General features: G+C 36.8%; 1 protein-coding gene across 1 annotated transcript in view; it reads left to right on the top strand.

The window, feature by feature from the left end:
- The window catches only part of MORC1 (MORC family CW-type zinc finger 1), a 170427-nt gene that overhangs the window by 42962 nt on the left and 114891 nt on the right, over positions 1-12574 (top strand). Inside the window, exon 9 of the mRNA XM_034990914.1 lies at positions 1240-1365. Within this exon, the coding sequence (XP_034846805.1) occupies positions 1240-1365 (126 nt within the window). The remainder of the gene's footprint in view (positions 1-1239; positions 1366-12574) is intronic.

Consider the following 12574-nt stretch of genomic DNA (forward strand, 5'->3'; position numbering starts at 1 on the left):
CTTTCTTTCTTTCTTTCTTTCTTTCTTTCTTTCTTTCTTTCTTTCTTCCTTCCTTCCTTCCTTCCTTCCTTCCTTTCTTTCTTTCTTTCTTTTTTTTTGAAGATTTTATTTATTTATTTGACAGAAAGAGACACAGCAAGAGAGGGAACACAAGCAGGGGGAGTGGGAGAAGGAGAAGCAGGCTTCCCGCTGAGCAGGGAGCCCAATGTGGGACTCGATCCCAGGACCCTGGGATCATGACCTGAGCTGAAGGCAGACACTTAATGACTGAGCCACACAGGTGCCCAAAATCCTTGGATTTCTTACAGGCTTTATCTTCAATTGGGTAAATTCCTTGGAGCTCTGCCCTCTCTCATGAAGTAACTGGCAGTGGTCTGCGACTCGGTTGAGCTGTCCCCCCTTAGACAGGCTTTCTGTTTCCTTTCCATCATCTTTGTCTCCCTTTGGACTGGGGTAGGACTGTCAACATGGTGGGCATAGGGCCCCCTGCTTTCTATTTGACCTTCATAGAAGCCTTTTCCGGGGCTCAGTAAGTAAAGAATGCTATTTCCTCAGCGTAGCTGGGCTTGTTATTGATCTTTATTTCTCGTCTAATTGGAGAGGATTTACAGTTCATAAATGGACTCTAATATAGAAGGTCCCTGGAGTTAGTATATGGCAACGCTGTGACTTCCCAGCAACGTGCACTTTTACAAGAGTAGTTTTCTCCATAAGGCTCTTTACGCTGTGCCTGCTCCCACTTTATTGCCTTTCTGTCCTTCATTTTTCTCCTTTATCCTCTCACTTGTCAGGTTGTCAGACTTCTCCCCTCAGTTGGCCATAAATACTTAATACTTAACTGCATTTACAGAATGAAGTTTTATATTTATTGTTCATAATTTCTAAGGCAAATGAAACATTTTTATTGTATTTCTCTGTTTACAGTAACTTCATAGGAACGTTTCTTATTGATGGGGGCCTAGATTTTTGTTGTTGTTGTTATGTTTGAGCAGGGGGATAGTTTTATTTGTTTGACTTGGTTTTGCCCTTCTGATCCAATAGCTTTAATGGGAAGTGGATTTTCTATTGCTGGTGTAAGTCTACTTAGCATCAGTTGCCAACAAAAATTCAGTTCTAATCAAAGGGTAGGTGATTTATGTAGCCCTTTGTATTTAAAGGCCTGCTTAATGAGGTATGTGAGTGTTGCAAGATTTGCTGGTGCATCCTCTACAGTGTGCCCTTTGATATTTTCTATTCTAGTTTTCCAGAGAGATGGTCATTCAGAGCCTACACATCTGTTCTGTATTTTGAACCTTGGATGAGAATATTCATTCAGGCCAAAAGAGTTAAAACAAAACACCTATGTTATTGCCTCTACAGACCCAGGTAACTCACCTTCTTTCAGTTAACTTCATAGAGTTTTTATTTATAAAATCAATATGCCCCTCTCCCTCAAATTGTCAAAATGATTTGATAGTAAGAATTTTTTTTATAATTTGATAGTAAGGTTTTTACTATTGTAAATAAAATTCAGACTGCTTCTGAGAGGTTTGCTGAAGAGTAATCATGTGTAACAAATATTTGGCCATAATAGCAACACACTGCCGTGAACACTCTGAAGTTAAAGAATCATTCCAAGGAGGAATTTATTTTTCACTCCACTGAATCTTAGGTGCTTTGATTGTGATAAGTTCCATTAAACAAATCACAATTCTGGGGCGCCTGGGTGGCTCAGTCTTTAGGCGTCTGCCTTCGGCTCAGGTCATGATCCCAGGGCCCTGGGATCGAGCCCCGCATCGGGCTCCCTGCTCCGCGGGAAGCCTGCTTCTCCCTCTCCCACTCCCCCTGCTTGTGTTCCCTCTCTTGCTGTCTCTTCCTCTGTCAAATAAATAAATAAAATCTTAAAACAAACAAAAAAACCCATCACAATTCACTTACGTGTTCTGTTTACACAAGATATTTGAACTATTAAATCATACATATATGTGTAGGTTTATTTTATGTGTAGAATGAACATATTTACAAACACAAATTTGGTTCACTTATATTTTAGCATGAAATTTTTTATTATACCATAATAAGTCTAGTGAACATACATAACCACATATAGTTATAAATTTTTCTTGTGATGAGAACTTTTAAGATCTGCTCTCATAGCAACTTTCAAATACATAATACAGTATTGTTAACTGTGCTGTACATTACATACCCATGACTTAATCATTTTATAACCGGAAGTTTGTACCAGCATAAACTTTTTTTAAGCTGACATTTGCATATTATAAAATTCATCTTGCCCAACTGTACATGCAATCAGACCAGTCTGTGTGTGTGTGTGTGTATGTGGTTTCTGGATGGTTATTCATTTACTCACCAAAACATTCATCAGAGTCTTCTGTGAGTCCTAAGATTGTGCTAGGTTCAAAGCATAAAAAAGATAAGATTAGTTTTGGTTTTGAGGAGCTTAATATCTACTGAGAGAAACATTTAATGCTTGTATGCTGTCTATATATACGCCTTTTTGCATGCATTGTTGTGTTTGACTTTTGCAGTGACACTGTGGGTCATATTTAATTATCACCATTTCAGAGATAAGGAAATGTCACAACTGGACAAGAGTTCAAATATTCTGGCTTCAGATTCTTTACCAATTCACATTCACTGCTCCTTCCCCTATACCACACTAACTTTTTATAATAGACCTACATTTGTTATGTTGTCTTTTTTTCATGAAAAAGTAGTAGCTTTCCTGGGGCCTTGCAATCACTCATATCAATATTAATATTAAAGTTATAGATCTCTTTATCATATGCCCTGAATAAGTCTAGTTATCATCTGTCACCATACAAAGTTATTACAATATTTTGACTGTATTCCCTATGGTATACATTACATGCTCACGACTTATTTATTTTATAACTGGAAGCTTGTCCCTCTTAATCCCTGTCACTTGTTTTGCCTGCCCCCAACCTGTCCCTTCTCTGGTCATCAACATTTTGTTTATTGTATCAGTGACTCTGTTTCTGTTTTCTCTTGTTCATTTGTTTTTTAGATTTCACATATAAATGAAATTACATGGTTTTTGTCTTTCTTTGTCTGACTTATTTTACTTAGTCTAATACCCTGTAGGTCCATCCATGTTTTTACAAATGGCAAGATTTCATTCTTTTTTAATGGCTGAATAATATTCCATTTGTGTGTGTGTGTGTGTGTGTGTAGGTATATGCGTACATAAACATATGCACATACACACCCCCCACATCTGTTTTATCCTTTCATCTGTTGATGGACACAGGTTGCTTCCATATCTTGACTGTTGTAAATAATGCAACAGTGAACACAGGGGTGCATATATCTCTTTGAAATGGTGTTTTCGTTTTCTTCAGGTAAGTACCCAGAAGAGGAATTGCTGAGTTGTATGGTATTCTTTCTTAATTTTTTTTTTAAAGATTTTATTTATTTGACAGAGAGACACAGCGAGAGAGGGAACACAAGCAGGGGGAGTGGGAGAGGGAGAAGCAGGCTTCCCGCTGAGCAGGGAGCCCGATGCGGGGCTCAATCCCAGGACCCTGGGATCCTGACCTGAGCTGAAGGCAGACGCTTAACGACTGAGCCACCCAGGTGCCCCTCTTTCTTAAATTTTTTGAGGAACCTCCATACTGTTTTGCACAGTGGCTGTACCATTTTACATTCCCACCAACAGTGTACAAGGGTTCTTTTTCTCCACATCTTTGCCAATACTCATTATTTTTTGTCTTTTTGATGGTAGCCAGTTGGACAGGTGTGAGGTGATATCTCATTGTGGTTTTTATTTTCATTTCACTGGTGAGTAGTGATATTGAACATCTTTTCATGTGTTTGTGGGCCATCTGTATGTCTTCTTTGGAAAATTGTCTATTAAAGTGCTTCACCCATTTTCAAATCAGGTTATTTTTTTGTTTTGTTTTGTTTTTTGATACTAAGTTGTATAAGTTCTTTACATATTTTGGATATTAACTTGTTGTTCATTGTTTGATTTGCAAATATCTTTTCCCATTCAGTAGGTTGCCTTTTCATTTTCTTCATGGCTTCCTTAGCTGTACAAAAACTTTTTAGTTTGATATAAACTCATTTATTAATTTTAGCTTTTGTTGCCCTTGCTTGTTGAGACTGTTCTAAAATAATATTGCTAATACCAATGCCAAAGAGCTTACCATCTATGTTTTCTTCTAGGAGTTTCATGGTTTCAGGTTTTAGGGTCAAGTCTTTAATCCATTTTGAATTTATGTTTGTATACGGTATAAGATGGTGATCCAGTTCGTTCTTTCACATGTAGCTGTCCAGTTTTCCCAACACCATTTATTGAAGAGATTGTATTTTCCCCATTGTATGTTCTTGCCTCCTTTATCATAGATTAATTGACCATATATGTATGAGTTTATTTCTGGGCTCTCTATTCCTTTCCATTGATCTGTGTGTTTGTTTTCATACCAGAACCATACTATTCTGATTATCATAGCTTTGCAGTATATTTGAAATCTGGAAGCATGACCTCCAGCTTGGTTTTTTCCCCTCAAAATTGCTTTGGCTATTTGGGGTGGTTCCATTCAAATTTTAGGATTCTTTGTTCTAGTTTTGTGAAAAATGTCATTGGTATTTTTATTTTGATGAGTATTGCAGTGAATGTGTAGATTGCTTTGTGTGGTATGAACATTTTAATGATATTAATTCTTCCAGTCTATGACATTGAGATATCTTTCCATTTATTTTTGTCTTCTCCAGTTTCTTTCATCAGTGCCTTATGGTTTAAATTTATTTCTGGGTATTTTATTCTTTTTGGTGCAGTTGTAAATGGAATTGTTTGCTTAATTCCTCTTTCCGATAGCTCATTATTAGCATATAGGAATGCAGCCAACTTCTTTGTTTAATTAATTAATTTTAGACTGTTGTATTAGTTTCAGGTGTACAATATAGCAATTCAACACTTCCATACATCACCCAGTGCTCATCACAAGAAGTGCACTCCTTAATCCCCATCACGTATTTAACCCAACCCCCCCCCCCACCCTGGTAACCATCAGTTCTCTATGGTTAAGAGTCTATTTCTTTGTTTCTCTCTCTTTCTCTCTTTCCCTCTTTTTCCCTTTGAAACACAGCCAATTTCTGTATGTTAATTTTGTATCTTGAGGCTTTACCGAATTCATATATTAGTTCTAATAGTCTTTTGGTGATCTCTTTACGTTTTTTTATATGTAGTATGTTATCTGTAAATAGTGACAGTTTTACTTTTTTCTCTCTAATATGGATGTCTTTATTTCTTTTCCTTGCCTAATTGCTGTGGCTAGGACTTCCAGTACTATGTTAAATAAAAGTGGTGGTGAGAGTGGGCATCTTTGTCTTGTTCCTAATCTTACAGGGAAAGATGTTACCTTTTCACCATTAACTATGATGTTGCCTGTGGGTTTGTCCTTTTTTTATGTTGAGGTATGTTTCTTCCCACTTTGTTGAGAATTTTTATTGTAAATAGATGTTGAATTTTGTCAGATGCTTTTTTCTGTATCTATTGAGGTGATCATCTGATTTTTATCCTTTGTTTTATTAACATGGTGTATTACATTGATTGAATTGTGGATATTGAACCATCCTTGCATCCCTGGCATAAATCCCACTTGATCATGGCATATGATCCTTTGATGTATTTTTGAATTTGGTTTGCTGATATTTTGTTGAGGACTTTTGCATCTATGTTCAACAGCGATATACTGGCCTGCAATTTTCTTTTTTGGTGGTGTTTTTTTGTCTGGTTTTGGTATCAGAGTAATACTGGCCTCACAAAATGAGTTTGGAAGCATTCCTTCCTTTTCAATTTCTTGGAATAATTTGAGAAAGATAGGTACTAACTCTAAATGTTTGGTAGAATTCACCTGTGAAGCTGTCTGGTCCTGGACTTTTGTTTTTTAGAGTTTTAAAATTATTGATTTAATTTCATTACTTGTAATCTGTTCAGATTTTCTGTTCTTTATGATTCAGTCTGGAAGTTTGTGGGTTTCTAGAAATTTATTTTTACTAGGTTTTCCAATTTATTGGCATATAATTGTGTGTTGTAGTCTCTTCTGATCCTTTGTATTTCTGTTGTATCAGTGATAACTTCTCAATTTTCATTTCTGATTTTATTTATTTGGGTCCTCTTTCTCTCCCTTTTCCTCTCTCTCTTTTTGACATCTGGCTAGAGGTTTATTGATTTTGTTTATCTTTTCAAAAAAACTTTTTAGTTTAATTGATCTTTTCCATTGTTTTTTTAAATCTCTATTTCAGTTATTTCCACCCTGATCTTCATTATTTCCTTCCTTACACTAACTTGGGTTTCATTTGTTCTTCTTTTTCTAGTTACGTTAGGTGTATAGTTGGATTGTTTATTTGGGATTTTTTTGTTTCTTGAGGTAGTCCTGTATCACTGTGAACTTCCCCCTTACAACTACATATGGTGCATTCCATAGATTTTGTCAAGTTGAGTTTTCATTTTTATTTGTCCTAAGGTATTTTAAAACTTCCTCTCTGATTTCTTCATTGACTCATATTTTTGTGTGTTTTCTTTTTGTAATTAATTTCTGGTTAATACCCTTATGATCAGAAAAGATGCTTGATATAATTTGAGTCTTCTTGAATTTATTGAGACTTGTTTTGTGGCCTAAAATGTGATCGGTCCTGGAGAATGTTCTATGTTCAGTTGAAAAGAATGTGTATTCTTCTCTTTGGGATGAGATGTTCTTTGTATATTATTAAGTCCATCTGGTCTAATATGTCATTTAAGACCAATGTTTACTAACCGATTTTCTGTATGATGATCTATCCATCGATGTAAGTGGGGTATTAAAGTCTTCTATTATTACTGTATTGCTGTCAATTTCTCCCTTTATGTCTATTAATATTTGCTTTTATATATTTAGGTGCAGCTGTGTTGGGTGCTTAAATATTTACAAATGTTATATCCTCTTCTTAGGTTGACCCCCTTTATTACTATGTAATGACCTTCCTTGTCTTATGTTACAGCCTTTGTTTAAAAGTCTATTTTTCTGACATGAGTATTGTAGTCCAGTTTTCTTTTTGTTTCCATTTGCATTGTATATCTTTTACCATCCCTTCACTTTCAGTTTGTATCTGTCTTTTGGTCTGAAATGAGTCTCTTGTAGGCAGCATTTAGATGTTTTTGTTTGTTTGTTTGTTTTTTGTTTTATCTTTTCAGTCACTCTGTCTTTTGATTGGAGCATTTAGTCCATTAACATTTAAAGCGATTATTGATAGGTATGTACTTATTGCCATTTTATTAGTTGTTTTCTGGTTATTTTTGTAATTCTTCTCTGTTCTTTCCTCTTTCTCTTGCTCTCTTCCCTTGTGGTTTGATGATTTTCTTTAGTGTTACGTTTTGGTTCCTTTATCTTTATTTTTTGTGTCTCTATTGCAGGTTTTATGGTTACCATAAGCCATCTATCTATCTATCTATCTATCTATCTATCTATCTATCCACACACACATTGGTTTATATACGTAGCTATTTCAAGATGATGGTCACTTCAATTTGAATGCATTCTATAAGCACTTCATTTCTACCCGCCTCCCATGTTTTGTTTTGATAGCATATTTTATATCTTTTTATTTTGTGTATCCCCTTAACTACTTTTTATTTTGTGTATCCCCTTAACTACTTCTTGTAGTTATAGTTGATTTTACTATTTTTGTCTTTTAACCTTCATACTGTTTTTTTAAAGTGGCTAATCCACTGCCTTACTATATATTTGCCTTTACCAATGAGATTTTTTTCTTACATGTATTTTCTTATTTCAAGTTATGGTCTTTTCTTTTTACACTTAAGGAAAACCCTTTAACATTTCAACACTTTGTCTCTCCTTCAATTATGAATTATAACCTTGCCAGGTAGAGTGTTCTTGGTTGTAGGTTTTTCCCTTTTAGCACTTTAAATATATCCTGCCACTCTCTTCTGGCATGCGAAGTTTCTCCTGAAAAATCAGCTGATAGCCTTATGGGATGTCCCTTGTATGTGACTATTTTTCTTTTGTGGCCTTTAATATTCTCTCTTTGTCTTTAAATTTTGCCATGTTAGTTATCTGTCTTGCTGTGAATTGCTTTGGGTTCATCTTGCAAGGGACTCTCTGTGCTTTCTTCCCCAGGTTATGGAAGTTTTCAGCCATTATTTTTTCAAATAATTTTCTGTTCCTTTCTCTTTTCCTTCTGGGCCTCCTGTAATGTGAATGTTAGTAAACTTGATATTGTCCCAGAGGTTTTTAAAATTATCCTCATTTTTAAAAGTTCTTTTTTCTTTTTGCTGTTCTGATTGGGTGGTTTCTACTATTTTGTCTTTCAGTTTGTTGATCCATTCTTCTGTATCATTTAGTCTGCTGTTGACTTCCCTTTAGTGTATTTTTTCATTGCAGTTATTATATTCTTCAACTCTGATTGGTTCTTTCTTATATTTTCTTATGTTTCTCCAACTCTTTGTTGAAATTCCCACTGTGTGTCTCTTGAGTTCAGTGAGCATCTTTATGACCATTACTTTGAATTCTTGATTGGATAAATTACTTATCTCTGTTTTATTAGAGTTTTTTTCCTGGAGTTTTATCTTGTTCTTTCTTTTTTTTTTTTTAAAGATTTTATTTATTTATTTATTTGACAGAGAGAGACACAGCGAGAGAGGAAATACGAGCAGGGGGAATGGGAGAGGGAGAAGCAGACTCCCTGCTGAGCAGGGAGCCCGACGCGGGGCTCGACCCCAGGACCCTGGGATCATGACCTGAGCCGAAGGCAGACGCTTAACGACTGAGCCACCCAGGCGCCCCTATCTTGTTCTTTCATTTGGAATGTACTCCTTTGTCTCCTCATTTTGTTTGACTTTCTGTGTTTATTTCTATGAATTATATGGAACAGCTGTCTCTCCAGGTTTTGAAGTAGTGGCCTTGTGTAGGTGTGGCTTTGAAAGGCCAGCTGGAAGGCTGTGGGCTGGGGTGTGCCATGCCAGGGCTGCCTTGGCAGGGTGGTTGGATCAGGCAAAGGCTGGGCAGGTCCCAGAGCATGTTGGAGCTGCCTTGGGGCCCATGGCTGAAGCTGGTATGGGCCAGGGGCCTGGGACACACACCCTAGTAGGCTGGCTAGAGTACCTGAATCCTGCTTCTATTGTGCTATCCAGGTGGAGGGGTGCTCATCCAGGTACCTATGACCTTGGAGAGGTACCAGGAGTTTCCACCCATTTGGTAGATGCTCTAAGGTTTGTAAACGGATTTCCTTCACTTTTAGTCTTGTTGCCCTTTAAACTGTTCTTTTTTCACTGTGCCACAGGGTGAGTGAGTCTGTGCACTGGACTCTCAGTGATATCCCTCCCTGCTGCAGGTTGCCACATGGGGGGGGTGGGATTCCCATTGTCACTGTCTCTCTTTCTCTAACCTTTGTCTATGGTCCCTCTAGTGTTTGTTGTGCAGAAGCTGTTTCAGTCAGCTGTCAGTTCTTCTTCAGGAGAAATTGCTTTATATGTAGGTATAGATTCAGTATATCCATGGGAGGAGGTGATCAGGGTCTTCCTATACTACCATCTTGGACTGTCTCCCTGCTTTACTTTTGATTTCTGATTATACTGCAGATCATAGTTGAAAAGTGAAGTATATCATGCCCGAGACTTTCTTTATAAATCTTCTACTTGTTTCCCAGTTCATATCAAAGTGATGCATCCTTTCCATCAGTCTTATTCTTCTGGAAAGTACCAAGGGTCTCCTGGATCAATCAATAGAGCTGATCTTTTCAAATTAAATTATTTCTCTCCTAGTAAGTTTGGGTAAAAAATGGTTTAAGCCAAAGGAAAATGTGGATTTGTCTCTATTTTTCAGGGAATTATAGTAAATGGAATTTCATCTACCTGAATTACTGGTATTGAGTGATAGCTCTTTCCCGCTCTAGTATGTTTGTTATTCACCTTTCAAAGTGATATTCTCAGGTATATGTTACTAGGAAGTAGAGATAGTATAAATGCTTATTTTGTTCCATAGAAGATATTTAAGGAGGCCAGCACCTTTGCCAAATTTCCTTTGGGATTCTGATAAACTGTCAAATCTGATATTTGGTATTTACGGTGTGGACAGATTTAATTCTTTATAGCTTTATCTTTTAGGCTTATCTGTCTCTCTGCCAAATTTACTTGCATATAACGTCCCTCACAGGTTCTCTGGAGGCAGAATTTTTGTGTAAGAAATTATACAGTTCCTCCATGTTATCTCATCCCTAGTGGGTTAACCCTTTCTTTCCTTTCCTTTCCTTTCCTTTTCCCTTTTCCCTTTTCCCTTTTCCCTTTCCTTTCTTTCCTGAAAGGCATTATAGCTCGCATGGCTGCATCAGAACAAATTGGAGCTGGAGCTGGAAATGATCAAAGTAGGGGCATGTAAAGTTATTAAAAAGTGATTAAATACTTTGTCCACTTTGGTCACCCAGGCTCTAATAAACTTCTAGAAATGAACACTGAAGTATTATTTATAAGAATACATGGCTATACTTTGTGGTTAGTCATTTTCTGTATTTTTATAGCAAACAGAAAAAAGAATATTGGGTTTTATTCTTGTGGGTAAAATTACAGTTGCTTTAGTTACTTTTATCCCAGGATCTCTAACAAGTTCAGAAGAGGACTAGATAGGAATTTTTGGTGTCATATCATTTGTTTCCTTCCTTGATCATATTCTGTTCAATATTTTTTATCAGTAACTTGGATAAAAAACAAATATGTTTGAATTCATAGTAGACCCTGAACTAAGAGGAATATCTTCCATTAGGCATACAGAAACAAGATATGAAAGAGTTGAAGATAAATGTGGTATAACTAATGTACAGACCTGAGTTTAGGTTTAAAAAATCTATCGTATAAGCATGGACTTAAAAGTGATTTATATGGAAAAAAATAAAAAGCATAGATGTCATAATTGACCACAAGCTTAGGATAAGCTGATAGTGAGACAGAGTTGATAAAAATGTTTATGGAACTTAGCAGAACAAGATGGTGATAGTACTGATAAACCATATCCTGCTTACACCATGTCTGGAGGGCCATGTTCAGATGGGGATGCTTTGGGAGGGACATGGATTTACTAGCTCACAGGAAATGAACTTCTTGGTAGGGGGTCATTGATAGAATTGACCATCATTTTATGGAGGAGAGAAGGGCCTGAATGAAAATGTGTTAGCCTTATCATGTGATAGCTGGAACTCCAGAGGGCAGAACTTGGATGGCTAGATAGAAGTTGAAGACAGAGCTAGTCTAGCTCAGCAGGATGACCGTGTTGGGTTGTTTTTGCAAGGAAAAGACACAGATTACCTTTTTCCATTGGTGTTTAGTATAAGGATATTCAGAGAAGTCAAGTGAACAGAGCCATGACACCTGCCTCACTGCCACCTTTGACTCATTGCTTCCAGGAGAAGTGTTCTGGAGAAAAGAAATAGCAGCCCAGTGTTGCTCTGGATACAGCCAGGCTCTCCTCAGCATTGTCTGCTGGTTGTACCTAGCACTTGCTTCTCTAAGAGTAGGTTTTCTGCCATCAAATTCAAAACTTCCCTATTGGACAGAGTTTGGGAACAAGACATACCAGTTGCTCATGTAACTTCCTGTGGTGGAACACCAATCAGTCTGGTCTACCTAGGAGAAGATTTAATACCCAGAATACTAATCTAGTGTGTCCAGGACACCAAGTTTAGTTTCTTCAGACACACATGGCACGAGGTATAGCAACTCAGAGAGGGCCATTGAGTGTGGCATGAGATTAATAAAATTCATGCTCTTTAACAGTGGAAGGTAATCCCACCCAAGATGAGGACAGATTTGCCCCTGGAAGAGTCTAGATTATAGAAGAAATTATTACTTTCGGAAGAATTTTAGCTAGGTGATTTCTAGGTCTTTTTCAACTTAAAGGTTTTCTAAGTCTGTATTTCTTGAAGTCTTAAATATTGTTTATTTGTATAATACAGACAATATATGGCCATGTTACTTGATTTTAGGCAGCAAACAGTACTGATTTTCTTTGGCTTTGAATTCTTCAGCTTTAGTAGAGAGATAGCTCTCAGATTTATACAGGCATTATTATCTCTGCACATTAGGTCTAAAGACAGTTGTAAAATGGTCACTTTTGAAAGCTCTTTAAGGGAGACAGAGCTAAAGTGTTTGAAGATCTTCATTCTTCATTAAAACTGTTTTGCCATAGACCCATAACACTGAAAGGAGCCCAAACGACATGGAATTGGAGTCATCCTGAGCTTTCATAGGAGCAGCATGGTTCTTTCTAAATTATTCAGGGACACTAAGTTTATGGTTTGTTGTTGACTACTCTGCAATACTATGCTTGTTGGATGGTCTTTCAATTTTGGGGGGATGCGTCCTACCCCCTCACATCCCACCCACCTAAATAGATTAGTAATACTTTAAAAGTATCTCTTTTGCAAATTGTGCATCTTATGTGTCCCTTCATGAATTTGTATAATCGTAATTATTTAATCTTTTGGTATATGGTAGTAGTTGCAAACAAAATTTGGATCAGCCAAACCTGGATCTGAGTTTTGATTTTGTCATTTACTATTT

This window comes from Mirounga leonina, unplaced genomic scaffold (assembly GCF_011800145.1).
Source record: "Mirounga leonina isolate KUSES-001 unplaced genomic scaffold, KU_Mleo_1.0 Mir_115, whole genome shotgun sequence".
Lineage (NCBI taxonomy): Eukaryota > Metazoa > Chordata > Mammalia > Carnivora > Phocidae > Mirounga > Mirounga leonina.